At 42.0% G+C, this 23,217-nt stretch overlaps 1 protein-coding gene across 1 annotated transcript; it reads right to left on the reverse strand.

Moving 5' to 3' along the window:
* Positions 1-920: 920 nt before the first annotated feature.
* LOC112214535 (AP-1 complex subunit sigma-1A) lies at positions 921-23,217 on the reverse strand. Its single transcript, XM_024373348.2, has 5 exons — positions 23,029-23,217; positions 10,747-10,925; positions 7,040-7,148; positions 3,634-3,771; positions 921-3,159 (listed from the first exon to the last, which is right to left on the reverse strand). The coding sequence occupies exons 1-5, from the start codon at positions 23,029-23,031 to the stop codon at positions 3,112-3,114; spliced, it is 477 nt and encodes a 158-aa protein (XP_024229116.1). The 5' UTR covers positions 23,032-23,217; the 3' UTR covers positions 921-3,111.

Genomic DNA, 23,217 nt, shown 5'->3' on the forward strand with positions numbered 1-23,217 from the left:
GAATAATAGTGAAGGCATCAACTATGAAATAACACTTATGGAATAATGTAGTAACCAAAAAAAGTGTTCAACTAATCAAAATACATTTTATATTTGAGATTCTACGAAGTAGCCACCCTTTGCCTTGATGACAGCCTTGCACGCTCTTGGCATTTTCTCAACCAGCTTCATGAGGTCGTCACCTGGAATGCATTTCAATTAACAGGTGTGCCTTGTAAAAGGTTCATTTGTGGAATTTATTTCCTTCTTAATGCATTTGAGCCAATCAGTTGTGTTGTAGGGGTGGTATACAGAAGATAGCCCTATTTGGGAAAAGTCCATATTAGAACAGCTCAAATAAGCAAAGAGAAATGACAGTCCATCATTACTTAAGACATGAAGGTTAGTCAATCTGGAAAATGTCAATAACTTTAAAAGTTTCTTCAAGTGCAGTCGCAAAAACCATCAAGCGCTATGATGAAACTGGCTCTCATGAGGAACGCCACAGGAAAGGAAGACTCTGCTGCAGAGGATAAGTTCATTAGAGTTACCAGCCTCTAATATATAAATTATATTTTGATTTGTTTAACACTTTTTTGCTTACTACATGATTCCATGTGTGTTATTTCATAGTTTTAATGTCTTCACTATTATTCTACAATATAGAAAATAACAAAAATAAAGATAAACCCTGGAATGAGTTGGTGTGTCCAAACTTGTCTATAGACTGACTACTACTATTTCCTACTATGGAAATTCACAGGTTAAAACATGCATGGGCATTCATAGTTAACACAACAAACATACCTTTTTAAACAATAACTTGCTACATTGACATTTTCAAGAGAGGACAGACGCTCTTATCCAGACCAAGTTACTGTCAGTGCATTCAACTGAGGTAAAAACGACAATAAGCAAACCAGAAGGCACAAGTACACAAGTCCTTTCTAATGACATTTTATTTTCATTATAAAATTACATTCACACGATTCCCTTTAATAATATGTCTGCGTCCCAAATGGTACCCTTCTCTCTTTATAGTGCATTACTTTTGACCAGAACCCAGGTCAAAGCAAAGATTGCACACTATAAAAGGAATAGGGTGCCATGACTGGACCGTAGTTCAATAGTCATTTATCACATGCCACCCACCCCTCATGCTGGATCCCAAATGAATAAAACCCTACACACACACCTTTTGGAGTCCCTGAAAAAACGTGAATCAAAATATCGGCGCAGTTCCAATAATCCACACTAGCGCACTACTAATAATGAAGCAATAGTTCTGTCCCATTGACCATGCTAGTATACCACTTTGAATGGAGCAATATATTGGGCATGCATCCAAAGGCTTCATCCCAAACGGCACCCTGTTCCATATTTAGGGCCTCTGGTCAAAAGAACTGCACTAAATAGCTGGTGTCCCAAATGGCACCCTAAGTGGTTTGCTAGTGTGGATATCGGAATGTAGCCTATGTTTTGATACTAATTGGAGTGAAGCAATGTATTGGGAATGCACACTAGCAAGTAGTACACTAGTATAAATGTTGGAACGTATCTTATTTAAATCAAAAAGCTAAAGTCAGGTAATAAGAATGCATGTCTACAGTCTGAAGCCAAACTCTCTTCTAGTTGCACTTTATTCCTATTGGTCTATTCCCTCTTGTTGCAGACACAAACATTATTACTCTTTGGAAAGTGGGTATTTGATCGGCATAAAATGTACTACATTTAATGTGTGTGATGTTATAGGAATGGTAGGTAGCTAGGTCCATTATTTAAAAAGTCACGTGTATGTCAAAGTAGTTGGTTTGCCTTTTGTTCTACGCTGCTGCTCAAAAACAACTCTCCCTCTCTGCCTATATTTTTGTGCCCTGGGTTAGTCTCATCTGAATCATCATCACTACATTGCATACTATGACATTGAGCCCTTTCCACATAAAACACATTCATGCTAGCACAGCCACACACAGGCTAAAAGATCACATCAAACTTCCCCTCAAACATACTTGCTCGATACGCGAGAGAGAGCGAGGGGGTTGAGAGATGGAGGAAATCGAGAGAGAGAGAAAAACAGTTGCAGAATAGAACACAGAAATAGAATTCTAAATTCTATGGAATTCTGGATGGAACCAGAACTTGGAAAGAATCATTCTTCAGATTGACATAAATGGGAAGGGCAAGAATGTGTTCTTTGTTTGTACCCCTACAACATATCCTACGGGTTCAACAGAACTCACCAATGCAGACAATCAATGTGGTCCCTTAAAAACAGCAAACGTATTATATTATTCTCATAACGTGTGGTACATATACAAAATATTGGACGACCATTAATTTAAAAGCAAATCCCTGTCCCCTTCAAATTGCACCCTATTCCCTACATAAGGCTCTGGTGAAAGTTAACGCACTATGGGTCCTGGTCAAAAGTAGTGCACTATATAGGGAATAGGGTGCAATTTGGGACACATTCTAATCTGATAAAACGTCATCTGTTGGGGAAAATGTTTGTTTTATTTCATCACCTGCTAAAAAAATAAAGTTCCAAGGTCAAATCAGAGCGGGGACCAAATACTATTTCAAATACTTCAAACTGAGCTTGATTGAGCGTCCTGGTAGAACGGAACCAATAGAATGGCCTCCGTGCAGGCTAAAGCAAAACGCTAGAAGTACTTGAACAATTTCAGATTGTATTTGATCCCAAGTCTGGGTCATACAACAGTAGTAGTAGCTAAATCCTTCGGCCAAAAGTGGCACCATTTTCACAGAGCTAATATAAATAGGGTGTGGATCATCATCATCATAATACACAACAATGTCAGCAATGTCTGGAATTCAGTACCCGAACGTCAATGTGTGAATTTCAATTGACACCCTATTTTTACTTAAAAAAAGGTGCACTTCTTTTGGCCAGTGCCCTAGAGTACTATGTAGGGAATAGGGTGCCACTTGAGACACACCTTAGATAACAGATTCCACCCCAGCCCTTACCCCCTTCCCAGCCTCCCCCAAAACCCCCTCCACATCAAACCCCCTTTCCTCCACCCTGTTGCACATGGAACCCAAAGTCCTCCGTCTCTTCGTCTGTCTGTTGCCTGATTAAAAAGTGCTGCGATCAGTACCCTGCTGTCACTACGCCAGACCCATCTCCTCTAGAACACTTCTCGGAGACTCGTCCTCCTGTAAGGGGGAGACGGGGAACAGATGGCTCAGACTACATGGTGACAAATTAAACTACATTAATAATGGTTAGGTATTAAGTCATAAGGCCCGATTCAGACTTTTATATAACAGACTCAACATGGACTTAAGTCAATAAAATATGGACTTAAGTTAAAAAAATGGTTTTACTTAAGTCCGTGTTAAATACATTTATCTCAAGCCTGAATAGGGCCCATAGTGAGGTAGAGACACCCGATGGAGGTCGCCAGACTGGTGTGCTGGAGATTTTCCTTTTTAATTAGAGAGATCACTCCTATCATATACATGCAGCCTAATTTTGACATTTAAAAAAAAAAAAAAAACTTTAAACCACCTATTCAGTACTTATCCTTTGCCATCCGTTTTTAAATGTGATTTTTGTCTGTATGTATTATGTTTGCTGCTAGATGAATTGCCTCACTGAGGACAATGTTTTTTCAATCTGAATCCTACCTCCTGTAGTAGGTCGGCCTGTTCGATGGCCTTGAGAACACTCTTCTTGGACGTGTCTTGGATCTCCCCCCCCATCAGAAACTCATCCAGTATAAAGTAGGCCTTCTCAAAGTTAAAGATGATATCCAGCTCACATACCTGCCAGGGCACACACACACACACACACGCACACAGACAGGGAGCAATCAGAATCACCTTTATTTGCCAATTACATTGACATATATCAGGAATGTGACTTGGTGAAACGGTGCCAACAGCAATAGACAGAGGAATTGACACAGTCTATGTACAGTATATACAGGGAGCCTACACCAATTACACGATAGAAGAGTATAAGCACATTTATAGTTGAGGATATACAAGGAGAGAAGCTTGAGCGAGAGGAGAGCAGTGTTTTCCACAAGTACATGGAGGAGCCAGCCATATAGACAAAGGAGCCAGCCAAGTTCCCCTGGGCCGGGGGGGGGTTCTCCCGGGTTAAGACATTTTTGCCGAACAAGCCCTATTTTGGCGGCTTCTGGTACATTCTAACGCTAGATTGTATTTTCAACCTGCACCAATCAGGTAATAACACTGATCTAATTTTATTTGCACTTTTACAGTGTTAGTTTCATCAGCTGTTGTATAATATGATATAAAACATAGGAAAACAACATTTTGACTGCATTGGGCCTTTAAAGAACCCTGTAAGAGTCCGCTGACATTCACAGGCTTTCAGCTTCCTTTTAAGAGGCATTTTCTCAGCTATCTACAATACAGGTATGACAGGTATCAGTTGTCTCAGGTAGCCTGCAAAAGCCAGCATGGATAAAATGCAATGATTGACTAATATTTTCCATATTCTAATAATTTGATGTGCCAACATATCTCCACGGTCTGTGCCATGATGAAACGTACACTCCTGTAGATCTGAAATAATTGGATGGTGAAAATTGCCAGCCAACCAGAAAAGCAAGGTGAAGAAATTCAGACATTCAGGACAATCCTTGTCCTGCAAAGAAATGTTTTTTAAATGTATATTTTTTATTATATTTTGCAAGCATTAGGCATTTAGAATTAAATGTAGAGTGGAGCTGGATAGTTCTACTTGACTTGAGTGGGTCGAGTCACTAATGTGATTTTCCTGTCTGGTTTTGCGCCCCCTCGGGCTCATGCGGTGGGGGGAGATCTTAGTGGGACATACACCGCTTTGTCTCAGGGTAGTAAGTTGGTAGTCTGTTCATTTCCCTCTGGTGATCTGGGGGCTGTGCTTTGGCAAAGTGGGTGGGGTTATATCCAGTCCGGAGGTATCGTCGAACGGGGCCACAGTGTCCCCAACAATAGTCTCCAGTATCTATGCTTTAATAGTCTATGTGAGTGGCTCTAGGGCCAGTCTGTCATATCTGGTGTAATTCTCCAGTCTTATCTGGTGTAATTCTCCAGTCTTATCTGGTGTACTGTGTGATCTTAAGTATGCTCCCTCTAATTCTCCCATCTTCTCACCCTCTCAGGACTACCTGAGCCCTGGGACCATGCCTCAGGACTACCTGAGCCCTGGGACCATGCCTCAGGACTACCTGAGCCCTGAGCCCCTACTCCTGAGGTGCTGACCTGTTGCACCATCTATAACCACTGTGATTATTATTTGACCCTGATGGTCATCCCTACTGAACAAAAATATAAAATGCAACAATGAACGATTTTACTGAGTTACAGTTCATATAAAGAAATCAGTCAATTGAAATAAATTCATTAGGCCCTAATCTACAGATTTCACATGATTGGGCAGGGGCCCAGCCATGGGTGCGCCTGGGAGGGCACAGGCGCCCCCCACTGGGGAGCCAGGTCCAGCCAATCAGAATGAGTATTTCCCCACAAAAGGGCTTTATTACAGACATAAATACTCTGTTTTCCCGGGTGGCTGGTCTCAGATAATCCCGCAGGTGAAGAAGCCGGATGTGGAGGTCCTGGGCTGGTGTGGTTACACGTGGTCTGCGGTTGTGAGGCCGTTTGAATGGCTCTAAAACAACGTTGGAGGTGGCTTACGGTAGAAAAATTAACAGAGGTGGCTTACGGTAGAAAAATTAACATTCAATTATCTGGCAACAGCTTTGGTAGACATTCCTGCAGACAGCATGTCAACTGCACGCACCCTCAACTTGAGACATCTACGGCATTGTGTTGTGTAACAGAACTTTACATTTGAGTGGCCTTTTATTGTCCCCAGCACCAGGTGCACCTGTGTAATGATCATCCTGTTTAATCAGCTTATAGATATGCCACACCTAGAGAAATATTAACTAAAAGGGATAAACAAATTTGTGAACAAAATTAGAGAAATAAGCTTTTTGTGCGTATGGAACATATTTGGGATCTTTTATTTCGGCTCATGAAAAATGAGACCAACACTTTGCATGTTGCGTTTATATTTTTGTTCATTAAAATGAACGTTTGAACATCTTGAACGAATTATCTGTCCTTAATTGCCATGTACTGTTATAATCTCCACCCGGCACAGCCTGAAGAGGACTGGACACCCTTCAGAGCCTGGTTCCTCAAGGTTTCTTCCTAGGTTCCTGCCTTTCTAGGGAGTTTTCCCTAGCCACCGTGCTTCTACATTTGCATTGCTTGCTGTTTGGGGTTTTAGGCTGGGTTTCTGTAGAAGTACTTGGTGGCATCGGCTGATGTAAAAATGGCTTTATAAATACATGTGATTGACTTGATTGGTTAATGTTCGGGCCCTGCACGCCAAAAAAAATGTATGTGTAATAGGCTAAGTGGATTTTGAGTCATGGTTATAACATTATTATGGGACGTGCAAATTCATGCGCTCTTTCTCCGTGTAAATACATTTGACTGCAACCACAGCGCACACAACACACACACACACACACAATTACCTGTCATCGCTCACTTTGTGACTGACAGGAGCCTGTCCTATCAATAGATGGCTGGAAGATGCATGTCGTTCATTCTAATGGGAGAGGGCTCGGCAGACTTTTTCTGACTAACGAATTGAAAAGTAGCCTAGTTAATTAAAGTGGGAAAAGTAGCCGGCTGAAAATGTGTCTCAAAATGGTCTACAAAGCCAGCAGACAGCACTAGTGGACAATACTGGGGGAGGGAGAGAAGACTATGGAGAGTTCAATAGATCAATAGAGGGACCGTGAGGGAGAATAAACAGCATATGATGCGAGTCATCGACTTACATGAAAATCCTTTGATTGTCCGGTAGTAAAATAGAAGAGAGGCAGGGAGGATGAAATGGAAGAGAGGCAGGGAGGATGAAATGGAAAATATATGATAAGCCAACGAGTGGAGGTGAGAAATAAGCAGTTGGAGAGAGAGAATGCAGTTGGCTAAAGAAGAGATAATGAAAGAGTTGGCTGGAGAAGTCGGAATGAGAGAGAGAGCGCGAGAGACTCACGCTGCCGAAGTACTTATCCAGCAGCTCTACGAAGCGGTGGATGACCTCTAGAGTGATGAGTTCGTTGTCCTGCTCCTCCACCGCACAGCAAAAATACAGACTGGCATACCTATAGCGCGCACACACACACACACACACACACACACACACACACACACACACACACACACACACACACTATTAGTGCAAACAGCATGCAGAGGCGGAATGGAAGGAAGGAACCTAGAAAACCCCCACACTGTCTTTGGGTTATTGAGGTTCAACACACCCACACCTTCTTCATTGAGGTTCAGCTCAGAACTAAAAAGGGGGAATCCACGGAGCTCCTGCCAGTCAGTAACCCAGGGCCATGTTCTGTAGCCAAACGTAGATAGAATGCCACGAATAGAGGGCATGCTTCTTCTACAAAGCATATTTCAATCTGAATGTTCCAAAACGTTGCGTCCTACTGAACGCACCCTTAGACAACTAATAACTACTGACAGACAAGCTTGTTATGCTGATGTGTATGATGCCAGTCTATGCAGAGTGCTTGGCAACTCAAGGGTTGTGCACTATACCATGTGTAAGGTTGTGTGTGTTGTTTCCCAACTGTGGCCCTGGACAAGCACACCTGATTCTACTTGTCACCTAGCCCTTGACAAGTTGAATCAGGTGTTTTTTGTCTGGGGCTACAACAAAAATGTATGCTGTCGAGGGTACTTGAGGACCAGAGTTGGGAAACACTGTATTAGAGCATTAGCGAAGTCAGCTCTTTGGCTCACTCACCTGGCCAGAAACAGGTACTGCACTACACCGCAGAGAGCACTGTTGAGTTTCCATCAGATTTACCTCAGTTCTTCCTATTTCCATCTACATTGCCTTCAGAAAGTATTCATAGCCCTGGACTTAATGCACATTTTCTTGTGCTACAGCCTGAATTCAAAATGGATTAAATTGTTTTTCCTCACCCATCTACACTCAATACCCCATAATGACAAATTGAAAACCTGTTTAGACATTTTAGCAAATGTTTTGAACATAAAATACATATCTAATTTACATATGTATTCACAATCCTGAGTCAATACATGTTAGAATCACCTTTTTTGCAGCGCTCACTGCTGTGAGTCTTTCTGGGTAAGTCTAAGAGCTTTGCACACCTGGACTGTACAATATTTGCCCACTATTCTATTCAATTCTATTAAATAAGCTCTGTCCAATTGATTGTTGATCATTGCTAGACAACCATTTTCAAGTCTTGGCTTATTCAAGTCTTGCAATAAATCTTGCCAAGCAGATTTGAGTCAACACTAACTCGGCCAATCGGAAACATTAAATGTTTTCTTGTTAAGCAATGCCAGTGTAGATTTGGCTTAGTGTTTTAGGTTATTGTCCTGCTGAAAGGTTAATTCATCTCCCAGTGTCTAGTGGAAAGCAGACTGAACCAACACTAGGATTTTGCCTGTGCTTAGATCCATTCCGTTTATTTTATCCTCAAAACCCCCCAGGCCTTAATGATTGCAAGCATACAGTACCCATAACATGATGCAGCCAACACTATGCTTGAAAATATGTAGAGTGGTACTCAGTAAGGTGTTGTATTGGATTTGCACAAAAACATAATTTGCATTCAGGACAAATAGTTAATTGCTTTGTCACATTTTTTGCAAACATGCTCTGACTTGGGGCCAAGGCCAAGCCACTGGTACTTTTCAGCTTGCATTTACATAAGAATGGCTAACTGTGAACTTTAAAACCTTCTCACAAAGCAACTTGATACAGAGGTTGTTGATTCGGCACACCCCAAGTCTTTAGTGTCACACTCCTGGTGGAAACAATTACACTAGAGCAAAACATTAGCTCTAGGCTTGGGCGGTATCCATATTGTCATACAGACCGTGTGCCATATTGGGATATTCTGTAATACCGACACAGAACACCAGGGGTACTATTTTCTAACCCCACCGCCTCTGTAATATGAAGGTTAGCAATGCTAACAAGTACATGTAAAATCCCATAGAGAATGCTAACATTGCGAACATTTTATACAGGCTCTGACCTAAACCATTTTCAGGACGGACATCCCAGATCAAAGTAACTTTAAAAAAATGCTACTCACAAAACAAAATGTTAGACAGCAAGGATCTTTATCCAGGAAGGGATTCTCTGCTGTTACAAAGCGAGGCTGGACTTGGGAAGAAGGTAACCACTTAGCTAGGTAGCTAACTAGCTACTAAGTTAGCAAACCAAATGTGCAACTGCAGAGCCTTTAGCAGATTTTAGACAGTTAAATTATATCTAGCTGGCAAACATTTCATTGTGAATTCCATACTGTAACTCAATCACCTGGCACATGCTGCACAGTAGTGACTCACAAGGCTCCGTTCTCTGGTTGTTGTGTGCTTGTAAACAAATACAACATGATAGGGGACTACCAGTAAGTGTCATATTGAAATGAAGAATGCAATCTCCTTTATCCCCTAACGTATTGCACAAGTTGACTGCAGGTATTTACTTTAAAAGTACCAAAAAATATTCACATATATATATATTCACATATTTCTTTTTAAAACGTTCAATAAATAGTTTCAAAGGTATTAAAAACCATCCCGTGATATTTCCAAATACCCCGGTATACAGCCCGAGCCTAATTAACATAAGAACAGTGGCGACACACAGTCTTAGGTGGAAGTGCAGCATATGATAAGCTTGCACAGATTCACTGTGGTGTAGGTTACTGTAGGATCCTCTGGGCAACTTCTACACCGAGTGCTGTGTGTGGATGGCTTCTGTATGAGATGTGGGAGGTGGAATGAGTGTTCAAATGGTGAGTCACTGAGCATCAGTGGGAATGGAAAGTCAAATCTGTGTTTTGGGGAAACAATACCAAACACCCCTCAGAGACAGCCTGGGTGATAATGCCAGGAGACAGGTCAGGACACACACACACAGTAATGTCAAGTAAGTGTGTGTGTGTGACAGGTCTGTTTCTTTTAATGCCCCCTGGAGCCACTTTTGAAGAACAATTATTACCAGTAGAGGGAAGGAGGGGGGCATCTTAACATTTAGTGTAGTTGCCTGGTTTGGCTCCCTCACATGGGCAAGTCTGAATACCATTGTGAGAGTTGTGCAGGTCTGTGGTAAGGTTGAATGGAGAAAGCAAAAGGCTGTCCGAGACATTTACAAAGAGCGCAAACATAAGGGGCAAATAAATCATTTTGGATCTTACACCGCCACTGAAGAGCCAGTTCTGCCATTAGGGAACAGACTCAGGACCTCTTAAAACCAAGAGAGCCACTAACAGCTTTGTACCGGCATCCGTATGGCTTTTAAATGAAAACAGTTGTGTGGTTTACGTGTATCTTGTATAGGCCTAAACCTTGTAAACATTGGTAAGGTCACGTGTGAACGTTGCCATTTATATGTCTACTATACATCTTTATCTTATTCGACCTGCCACAACTGAAGTTCTTTCTGAAAAAAAAGAAGTCATTCAATTATTGTGTGAGTGAGAGACAGTGGGAGAGAGAGTATGTGTGTGTGACTACAATTCCAGACACTTATGTAAAGCACGCAGTACCCTTTGTTGCACTTTTTCAAGTGTGTGTTTGTGTGAACAGAGTGTGTAGCAGCTACATGCTGTCTCACACAACCATGAAAAAAAAAACACTTTTCAAGGATTTCAATGGCAGAAAAATCCCTGGTGTGTGCGTGTATTCCAGTACCTCTTGTAGACAATCTTGAGGTCCCTCCACTCCAGGAAGCTGCACATCTTGGGCTTGCGGGCCAGCACCACCTGCATGAGCTCCCTCACCATCTTCTTCTTGTCCCTCTCGGCCGTGGCCGTGTACCACTTCTGGAGACGCAGCTTCCCCTGCCGACTGAACAGCAACATGAAACGCATCTAGAAAGGAGGGAGACCAGGGAGAGTTAATGTCAGTTTACAGGGGGAGGAAACAGGTGGGGAGAAAGACAGGATCAATAGCATACAGAAAGGAGACGTTAGTACCAGGTAACTTCAGGATGAACTAGTGTGTACAACAGACAGAACATAGAGGGTAAAACAAAGAGACTGAAATAGACAGTTCGGCATAAAGCGGGAGGACTTTTGGAGACGCAGCTTCCCCTGTCGACTGAACAGCAACATGAAACGCATCTAGAGAGGAGGAGGTGGGACAGCAGACAGGGCAGAGAGGTCGTGATATGTAGGCCTACACATATTAGGCAGGCACAGGCTAACAGAGAGTAAGCAGTAAGACCTAATTCTGGACACGCCACACGGGGTTAAGCCCCATCCACATCGATGGAACAGTAGTGGAGAGGGTAGCAAGTTTTAAGTTCCTCGGCATACACATCACAGACAAACTGAATTGGTCCACTCACACAGACAGCATCGTGAGGAAGGCGCAGCAGCGCCTCTTCAACCTCAGGAGGCTGAAGAAATTCGGCTTGTCACCAAAAGCACTCACAAACTTCTACAGATGCACAATCGAGAGCATCCTGGCGGGCTGTATCACCGCCTGGTATGGCAACTGCACCGCCCTCAACCGTAAGGCTCTCCAGAGGGTAGTGAGGTCTGCACAACGCATCACCGGGGGCAAACTACCTGCCCTCCAGGACACCTACACAACCCGATGCTACAGGAAGGCCATAAAGATCATCAAGGACATCAACCACCCGAGCCACTGCCTGTTCACCCCGCTGTCATCCAGAAGGCGAGGTCAGTACAGGTGCATCAAAGCTGGGACCGAGAGACTGAAAAACAGCTTCTATCTCAAGGCCATCAGACTGTTAAACAGCCACCACCAACATTGAGTGGCTACTGCCAACACACTGTCAATGACACTGACTCTACTCCAGCCACTTTAATCATGGGAATTGATGGGAAATTATGTAAATATATCACTAGCCACTTTAAACAATGCTACCTTATATAATGTTACTTACCCTACATTGTTCATCTCATATGCATACGTTGATACTGTACTCTATATCATCGACTGCATCCTTATGTAATACATGTATCACTAGCCACTTTAACTATGCCACTTGGTTTACATACTTATCTCATATGTATATACTGTACTCGATATCATCTACTGTATCTTGCCTATGCTGCTCTGTACCATCACTCATTCATATATCCTTATGTACATATTCTTTATCCCCTTACACTGTGTATAAGACAGTAGTTTTTTTTTGGAATTGTTAGTTAGATTACTTGCTCGTTATTACTGCATTGTCGGAACTAGAAGCACAAGCATTTCGCTACACTCGCATTAACATCTGCTAACCATGTGTATGTGACAAATAAAATTTGATTTGATTTGATTTGATTTGAGCTTTCGCGCCGACGCAGCAAGTCTCATATATTAGCAACCTGGACTGGGTCACAAAACAGGAAAAGGGGGATTATAAGTATGATGGGGAAAGAGATATTGCTCCATGTACAAAGACAAAAAAAAAAAAAACGACCATCAGATCTGCATAAAGAGAGAGAAAGATTATGAGCGAGAGAGAGTCAGTGGGAGAGAGAGAGGGGAGGACAAGACAGACCATACTTTCTATGTCACAAGTTTAGTTGGGCCTACATGTGTGTCTAGATCTACATATCAACCGTGTTAATATTGACATGGTGGAAAAAGTACAGTAACAGACTACATCTCCCACCGGACTTGTCCTAGTTATCGAGACCCTCCCTGGAACACAATCTCCAATCTCTGCTTTTAAACTCCCTGGCACCACGTGGTGTGGTGGAGAGTCAATCTCCTAGAGACTGCCTGGCCACGAATGTAGCACATACTCTAATGTTAAACTAGACTACTAACATCAGTGCCCTCCTACAAAATCATCTGTGAAAGTCACCTTTTGAAAGGAGTACCATTCTACTTGCATTCAGTGTGTGTGTTCTCAAAAACACTTCAGAGGGCGAGAGGGGGTAGTGAGCTCATGGGCTCCTGGGTTCTTCTGCAAAAAAATATAGAATTAGAGTTGGATAAATGTAGATAAGCCCGATAAACCTGTATAAATTCTAGTTTATACAGTATACTAACCTCAACATCAAAACCTTGAATCCAATTTCCATACCTAAAACATTGATTTTGGACAAAATTACCTGAATGGTCTATTACTACCAATGACTATCAAGAAAAAAAAACTAACAAACCAAAACCTGCAGAAGAAACACGGCGCAACCTAAAAATACAATCCAACACAAAACTGAGTGAGTAATGTTGAGTCTGAACCTACAAAAAAAAAGAATCTCTAGGTAATTTTGTTATACAAAGTTTAATAAATAAGGCTACCAAGCTGCTAGGACAGAAATGACCTGGCTGCAACTTCAATTAGCACTTAAGTGTGAAGTGAGAGGTCTGAAAACTCTTGAGCCTGACAATGGCAGGAGAGATTCCCTACCCAAATGCAGAGGCCATTGAAGCCCCATTGCTTATCCCTATGCAGAGGTCATTACAATACAGTACCCCATGGATATAAAAAATAACACTGCATGGAATAAGTACAAAAAAAGCTCCTTAACTTCTTTGGGACTGGGGGGCAGTATTGAGTAGCTTGGATGAATAAGGTGCCCAGAGTAAACTGCCTGCTACTCTGTCTCAGATGCTAATATATGCATGTTATTAGTAGTATTGGATAGAAAACACTGAAGTTTCTAAAACTGCTTGAATGATGTCTGAGTATAACAGAACTAATATGGCAGGAGAAAACCTGAGACAAATCCAACCAGGTAGTGGGAAATCTGAGGTTTGTAGTTTCATTTAAGTGATTGCCTATCCAATATGCTGTGTCTATGGGGCCAGATTGCACTTCCCAAGGCTTCCAGCAGATGTCAACAGTCTTTAGAAAGTTGTTTGAGGCTTCTATTGTGGAAGGAGGTCGAATAAGAGCCGTTTCAACAAGTGGACTAGGTTGTGGCCAATAAGTTGTTTACTGCGCGGTCACGCCGTTCCTTCTTTTTCCTCTGTAATGAATACGCTATTGTCCAGTTGGAATATTATTTAAGATTTATTATAAAAATACCCTAAGGATTGACTGTAAACATTGTTTGACATGTTTCTACAAACTGTAATGGAACTCTTGACATTTAGTCTATATTTTGCACTCGCGCATTGTGTCTTTGGAATAGTGAACTAAACGCGAACAAAACGGAGGTATTTCGACAAATATGGACGTAATCAAACAAAACAAACATTTCTTGTGGAAGTGGGAGTCCTGGGAGTGCATTCCGATGAAGATCAGCAAAGGTAAGTGAAGATTAATAATGCTATTTATGACTTTTGTAGACTCCACAATTTGGCGGGTAACTGTATGGCTTGCTTTTGTGGCTGAACGCTGTTCTCAGATGATTGAATATTGTGCTTTTGCCGTAAAGCTTTTTTGAAATCTGACACAGCGGTTGCATTAAGAACAAGTTTATCTTTAATTCTATGTAAAACATGCATCTTTCATCAAAGTTTATGATGAGTATTTCTGTTATTTGATGTGGCTCTCTGCAATTTCTCCGGATGTTTTGGAGGCATTTCTGAACATGGCGCCAATGTAAACTGAGGTTTTTGGATATAAATATGAACTTGATCGAACAAAACATACATGCATTGTGTAACATTGAGTCCTGGGAGTGTCATCTGATGAACATCGTCAAAGGTTAGTGATTAATTTTATCTATATTTCTGCTTTTTGTGACACCTCTCTTTGGTTGGAAAATGGCTGAATGCTTTCTGTGACTAGTTGCTGACCTAACATAATGATATGTTCTGCTTTGGCCGAAAAGCCTTTTTGAAATCGGACACTGTGGTTGGATTAACGATAAGTGTATCTTTAAGATGGTGTAAAATACTTGTATGGTTGAGGAAATTTAATTATGAGATTTGTTGTTTTGAATTTGGCGCCCTGCACTTTCACTGGCTGTTGGCGAGGTGGAACGCTAGCGTCCCGAATGATCCCAGAGAGGTTAAGCCCCACCCTCTTCAACATATACACTGCTCAAAATAATAAAGGGAACACTAAAATAACACATCCTAGAACTGAATGAATGAAATATTCTTATTAAATACTTTCACATAAAATCACACAAAAATGATCCATGGAAATCAAATTCATCAACCCATGGAGGTCTGGATTTGGAGTCACACTCTAAATTAAAGTGGAAAACCACACTACAGGCTGATCCAACTTTGATGTAATGTCCTTAAAACAAGTCAAAATGAGGCTCAGTAGTGTGTGTGGCCTCCACGTGCCTGTATGACCTCCTTACAACGCCTGGGCATGCTCCTGATGAGGTGGTGGATGGTCTCCTGAGGGATCTCCTCCCAGACCTGGACTAAATCATCCGCCAACTCCTGGACAGTCTGTGGTGCAAGGTGGCGTTGGTGGATGGAGCGAGACATGATGTCCCAGATGTGCTCAATTGGATTCAGGTCTGGGGAACGGGCGGGCCAGTCCATAGCATCAATGCCTTCCTCTTGCAGGAACTGCTGACACACTCCAGCCACATGAGGTCTAGCATTGTCTTGCATTAGGAGGAACCCAGGGCCAACCGCACCAGCATATGGTCTCACAAGGGGTATGAGGATCTCATCTCGGTACCTAATGGCAGTCAGGCTACCTCTGGCGAGCACATGGAGGGCTGTGCAGCCCCCCAAAGAAATGCCACCCCACGCCATGACTGACCCACCGCCAAACCGGTCATGCTGGAGGATGTTGCAGGCAGCAGAACATTCTCCACGGCATCTCCAGACTCTGTCACATGTGCTCAGTGTGAACCTGCTTTCATCTGTGAAGAGCACAGGGCGCCAGTGGCGAATTTGCCAATCTTGGTGTTCTCTGGCAAATGCCAAACGTCCTGCACGGTGTTGGGCTGTAAGCACAACCCCCACCTGAGGACGTTGGGCCCTCATACCACCCTCATGGAGTCTCTTTCTGACCGTTTGAGCAGACATATGCACATTTGTGGCCTGCTGGAGGTCATTTTGCAGGGCTCTGGGCAGTGCTCCTCCTGCTCCTCCTTGCACAAAGGCGGAGGTAGCGGTCGTGCTGCTGGGTTGTTGCCCTCCTACGGCCTCCTCCACGTCTCCTGATGTACTGGCCTGTCTCCTGGTAGCGCCTCCATGCTCTGGACACTACGCTGACAGACACAGCAAACCTTCTTGCCACAGCTCGCATTGGTGTTCCATCCTGGATGAGCGGCACTACCTGAGCCACTTGTGTGGGTTGTAGACTCCGTCTTGTGCTACCACTAGAGTGAAAGCACTGCCAGCATTCAAAAGTGACCAAATCATCAGCCAGGAAGCATAGGAACTGAAAAGTGGTCCGTGGTCACTGCCTGCAGAACCACTCCTTTATTGGGGGTGTCTTGCTAATTGCCTATAATTTCCACCTGTTGTCTATTCCATTTGCACAACAGCATGTGAAATTTATTGTCAATCAGTGTTGCTTCCTAAGTGGACAGTTTGATTTCACAGAAGTGTGATTGGACTTGGAGTTACATTGTGTTGTTTAAGTGTTCCCTTTATTTTTTTGAGCAGTGTATATCAACGAATTGGCATGGGCACTAGAACAGTCTGCAGCACCTCACCCTACTAGAATCTGAAGTCAAATATCTACTGATTATCTGGTTCTTCTGTCCCTAACCAAGGAGGGCCTACAGAAACACCTAGATCTTCTGCACGGATTCTGTCAGACCTGGGCTCTGACTGTAAATCTCAGTAAGACAAAAATAACTGTTCCAAAAAAGGTCCAGTTGCCAGGACAACGAATACAGATTCCATCTTGACATCGTTGTCCTAGAGCACACAAAAAGCTATACATACCTTGGCCTAAACATCAGCTCCACAGGTAAAAAAAAAGCTGTGAACGATCTGAGACAAGGCAAGAAGGGCCTTCTATGCCATCAAAAGGAACATAAAATTCAACATACCAATTAGGATCTGGGTAAAAATACTTGAATCAGTTATAGAACCCTTTGCCCTTTATGTTTGAGGTCCGCTCACCAACCAAGAATTCACAAATTGGGACAATAAACAATTTGAGACTCTGCAAAAATATCCTCAGTGTGCAATGTAAAACACCAAATAATGCATGCATAGCAGAATTAGGCCGAAACCCGCTAATTATCAAAATCCAGAAAAGAGACGTCAAATATACAACCACCTAAAAGGAAGTGATTCTCAAACATTCCATAACAAAACCACCTACAGAGAAATTAACCTGGAGAAGAGCCCCCTAAGCAAGCTGGTCCTAGAGCTCTTCACAAACACAAACAGACCCCAACAGAGACCCAGGACAGCAACACAATTAGACCCAGCCAAATCATGAAAAAACAAAATGATAATTCTTTCCAATGTGTCAAGGAATTGACAAAAAAACAGACCAAACTAGAATGCTATTTGGCCCTAAACAGAGTACACAGTGGCAGAATACCTGACCACTGTGACTAGGGTTGCACATTTTGGGGAATATCCAGAGGTGGAAACTTTCCGTGGGAATTAACGGGAATATATGCAAATTAATATTAATGCCATTTAAATGTAGATGTTTTTTACATTGGATATATTTACCATATCATATGGAGACAGAAACTTAAACCTTTTACCTTATCATAAGTAGACATAATTACAAATGATGAAATCCTTCCAAAAGAAATGTAAAAAACAATTTAGTTACAAATTGAACTTTAATGAAATGAGTTGACTCTTCACATGGGATGATTTCACTGAACAACAAAAGGGAATATTGAATGATCCCCAATGATCCATTGCATCTCCCAAAACCATTTTCAACATACATCTGTACAATGATAACCAAAGCTTTACTTTCTAGACTTTCTTCCTCTCAGGCTTCCATGTCTTCTCCCTGGACCTCCTCAAATGTCCACCTCTTGAACATTGACTCTGAGGCCTCATCTTCACTGTCACTTTCCAACCTTGTTCAGGATGGCTCATTGTCAGGCTCAAAAAGCCTCAAATTTGCCCGGATGACCACCAATTTTTCAACCCTTGTATTGGTCAGTCTGTTACGAGCTTTGGTGTGTGTTTTCCCAAACAAGAACCAGTTGCGCTCTGAGGCGGCTGATGTTGGGGGGATTTGGAGGATGATGGAGGCAACAATGGAAAGAGCCTCAGATCCACAAAGTTCCTTCCATCGGGTGGCTGATGAGATATGTTGGCACGACTGCCATATTGCATCTCCACCCCAAAGCCAGACTGGCATTGTCTCCCTCGATCCGTGCAATGACTACTGCTACAGGTTTCAGGAGTTTCACGCTGCATAGCAGTCTCCCAAAATACATCATCCAGGAGGATCCCCTTGAGGGGAGATGTCCATATCGGCAATAAGGCAATGATAAGGCAATTTCTTGGAGAGGCTCCTTCCCCTCCAGGGGACTGACAAACATGATAACAACACCACCCCAACAGGTGTTGCTGGGCAGCTTCAATGTGGTGATCTTATTCTTTGCTTGGTGAGGTAGATTGCTGCTATAACTTGATGACCCTTCACATACCTAATCATTTCCTTGGCTCTCTTGTAGAGTGTATCGATTGTTTTCAATGCCATGATGTCCTTGAAGAGCAGATTCAATGCATGAGCAGCACAGCCAAAGGTGTGATGTGAGGGCAGGACTCCTCCACTTTAGACCAAGCAGCCTTCGTGTTCACAGCATTGTCTGTCACCAGTGCAAATACCTTCTGTGGTCCAAGGCCATTGATGACTGCCTTCAGCTCATCTGCAATGTAGAGACCAGTGTGTCCTGTGCTCTTGTAGAATACTGGTTGAGGGGTGGAGATGTAGTTAATTATTCCTTGCTTACGAACATTCCACCACCCATCAGAGATGATTGAAATACAGTCTGCTTTCTCTATGATTTGCTTGACCTTCACTTGAACTCTGTTGAACTCTGCATCCAGCAAATTAGTAGATAAAGCATGTCTAGTTGGAGGGGTGTATGCTTTGCGAAGAACATCCAGAAATCTCTTCCAATACACATTGCCTGTGAGCATCAGAGGTGAACCAGTTGCATACACAGCTCAAGCAAGACATTCATCCGCATTTCTCTGACTACATTCCTTCATTGAGTGAAAAAAACCTTCTGATTCCAGGAGGACCATGAGCTATTGCTATCGATAAGGTGTCAGATTCCTAATTTTCCACTCGAATAGAAGTACAGGGGCTTTTGTCAGAGGTTGCTTGTTGTGAGCGCTGAGGGAACTTTATGCACTTGGCCAGATGATTCTGCATCTTTGCTGCACTTTTCACATATGATTTGGCACAGTATTTGCAAATGTACACAGCTTTTCCTTCTACATTAGGTGCAGTGAAATGTCTCCACACATCAGCTAGTGCCTGTGGAATTTTCCTGAGAAGGATTAGAACAAAAATGAGTTTTAAAAAAGTATACAATTCCATGTACAGACAAATAGTTAAGCAGTTAGATTAAACAACTCCTTTGCAAGATAAATGTTTTAAAATGAAACATGTATGGGAACAGGTGAATTAACACTCCAAAGTTAGCAGGCTCAAGCAAGCTAAATCCCATATGGTAGCAAAAACTAACTAGCAGAAATTGTTAACAAGTTAGAAATTATTTAAACACACTTTGCTGTAGGCTACCATTTACTAGTTAACACAAAATCATGTAAGTCATATAAAATATATTCACCCCACCCAGTATTGTAATCAAAGCTTACCAGAAAGCATGTAGTCCTTAGCTCAGACAGTGTAGTAGCGTGGGCTCAATAGCATCTCATTAGTGTGCAAGATCTTGAGAATCAGCTGTACATGTGATGGAAGAATGCACTGCGCATGCAAAGGGCTGCAATTCCATTGAATTGGGGATAGTTTAACCAAAATATGCCACAAGACCTAGAAATGCCTTGTGTATCCCACAAAAAAAGGTTCACTGTTATAAGCTAACTTTTTTGATGAATTTAAGCAAAATTCCCAAAATATCCGGGCTTAACTTCCCATGGAAAATTACCAGAAATTTACCGGAAAGTTTCCGACACTATGCAAACCTAACTGTGACTGATACAAAATGAAGGACATCTTCAACTATGTACAGACTCAGTGAGCATAGCCTTGCCATTGAGAAAGGCCGCCGTGGGCAGACCTGGCTCTCAAGAGAAGATAGGCTATGCGCACACTGAACACAAAATGAGGTGGAAACTGAGCTGCACTTCCTAACCTCCTGTCAAATGTATGACCATATTAGACACCTTTCCCTCAAATTACACAGACCCACAAAGACTTTGAAAACAGATCCAATTTTGATAAAGTCACATATCTACTGGGTGAAATACTAGTGTGCAATCACAGCAGCAAGATTTGTGACCTGTTGCCATAAGAAAAGGGCAACCAAGGAAGAAAAAACACCACTGTAAATACAACCTATATTTATGTTCATTTGCACATCATTACAACACTGTATATATACATAATGACATTTTAAATGTCTTTATTATTTTGGAACTTTTGTAAGTGTAATGTTTACTGTACATTTTTTATTATCTATTTAACTTGAATTGGCAATGTAAACATGTTTCCCATGCCAATAAAGCCCCTCTGAACTGGAATTGAGAGAAGAGAGGAGAGGGGGACATGTGACAAGGGAGTGTGAAGTAAAGAAGGCCATGATGTGCATAAGAATAGACTAGCTTCCTTTTGGGAGATTATGCTTAAGCTCATCTGTGTCAGATCCTACAATGTGATGTGATTTAGCAGCAGCAGTCCTACTTAGTTATAAAGCAGTCAAAAGACCAACCATATTCTAGCCTGTGCTAGAATCCGTTTGTGCAGTCTTGCCTCACTCCTATGGTCAAAGGACCCACCATATTCTAGCCTGGGCCAAGCTCTGTTTGTGCTGTCTTGCCAACTCCTATGGTCATTGTCACACTGCACAAACAGATCTGAGACCAGGCTAACACTATTCAACTTAGCCAACACAGTATACAGGACTATGTACATTATATCTAAAACACAAATATTGGTACAAACCATCCCTCTTCAAGAAGCAATGGCCAGCCAACCACAAATATTAGTATAGTACTGGTAATCAAATATGACTGACAGCAAGTGGGAGTCTATTTGTGTAATCATGCCAACTCCTTGTCATGCCAAACAAGAAGTTGACATGATAGTACAAACAGATTGTCACTCCAGGCTAGTTAGCTAGTTAGTTGGTGACCACGAAACATAGATGCAAAGATGAGCTACACATTATTTTAGGTTAAAAACACAGAACTGGACAGACCGTACAAACTCTACTGACACCAATCAATTTACAGTCAACTGCTTTGCTAGTTCCACTTTACTTACAGTCGAACCCGCTCAGTGCTTTCTCTCTAGTGTTAATCTGACAGAGAGGAGAAGACATGGAAGGGGTTTTATGTTCTGTAGAAGGACACTGGTGAGGACAGCAATACCCTATAATGGAGAGTAGTGGTGAAGGAAGGGAGTGTAGGTAGTATTTACCAAGTTGCAGGGTGTCCAAACATTGTCCAGAGTGAAAAGTGATTTGGTGATGACATTTCAGATCCTTATGTTCTAAAATACATTTTACCAAGATAAATATGAAGATTTGTGTTCTGAATTGTTCAGTGAGGTCTTTCTCTAACATATCATTAACACTATCTGCAAAAAGTTGGATTTCGTAACTTAATACATCTGATAATTAGCACCGCGCTCTGTTGACATAGCGGTCAGGTTTCTTGTAACAACTTCTGAGGATTTTACATTTTGTGGTCTTCCAAGTTGTTACTGCGGGTCAAAAAAAAAAAACATTTGCATGACAAACGGAATTAAATGTAATAGGCTAAGAAAATAAAAAGCTTGGTATACGCTCAGTGCTTCGTTGACATTTCACAAGAGATACGCTTGTTTATGTGAGAAATCTTGAAAAAGAGGAATTTCGTATTAAAATCATACTGCATGTCGTATCAAAATTGATATCCATCTTAACTGCAGATTCGAGAAGAAAGATGAGTTCAATGGTAAAGTTAGCCTGTCGGGTAACCAGTAGCCTTAATTCTTGCCCAGAATCCAGCCCAGTTGACTCGATGCAATTTTTCTGATATTTGAACACTTTTAGTCACCTCCATTGATTTAGTCACCCTAATTCTGACCCTTGTAGGACAGCAAAAACGCCAATCAATAGCTTTTTAACATATTGTGATCGAGACATGAGTTTTGGACCAATGGTTTTCTTAAAGGATTATCCACACACTTAAAATATTATTTTACCCATTGGTCAAAATATGCGTTTTGATTGGACACCCTTCAAGTTGACAAAGGTGGCAATTGTCTAATAGTCAACGGTTTATCATTTTGCCCACAGTAAAGGTGCAGTAAACAGGCAGCAATACTAGAGGCAGCCTAACTGACAACCAGATCAGCAAAAGAGAAAGGGGTGTCTGAATAGTTTAACACCATTTTATCAATACACATCGATCATTGTAGCTAGTGCAGGGTCAGTGTTGAGGGTCACAGAGTATCTGCAACGTGTAGGCAGTCAACAGCCAACTTTACAGCTGTTAACACCAACTATGTACACACACTAACAATGACAGTAACCAGAGGAACATGTCAAACTACCTAGTTCAAGTGTACATTTCGTTGAAAGCAAACAAAACCAGCTAGCAAGCCAGCTATTTGGCTAATCACGACATCTGGCTAGCTAAACAAGTGTCAAAAGGCTTAGTTATGTAAGGTTACCTTCGAAGATAACTTGTTAGCCAGTGAGCTCAACATACATCTTCCTAGCGAAGTTAGAATTTAGACTAGGCAAAACTCTAATGTGCGGCCTGTCCACTAGCAAACAAGTTGGCTACTGTACCTGTAGCTATGTTAGCATTAGCCACTGTACCTTGCTAGCCAACACAGGTGGCCAACCAGCTTGCTTCACTCTGCTTCCTGAAACCATACACCTTGCTTGCAGCTAAGGTAATGAGCTAACCGGCTGGTTTGAGCTATTCAGCTCTTTTTATGGCGAAATTACTTACCATTTTATCAGGCTCACAACGCAAATATTAACTTGGATCTTCGTATATGAATTACTTGATTTTTCTTTTCGTTTTAAACACAGCAAACGTCAACATTCCATGTCTGTTTCAGAATACTACGGCTCGAGCGAGCAACTCATTCAACCAGCTAGCTAGTAGGAGCGATTCCGGTGACAGACGTCAGCTGTT

This window comes from Oncorhynchus tshawytscha, linkage group LG15, assembly GCF_018296145.1.
Source record: "Oncorhynchus tshawytscha isolate Ot180627B linkage group LG15, Otsh_v2.0, whole genome shotgun sequence".
Lineage (NCBI taxonomy): Eukaryota > Metazoa > Chordata > Actinopteri > Salmoniformes > Salmonidae > Oncorhynchus > Oncorhynchus tshawytscha.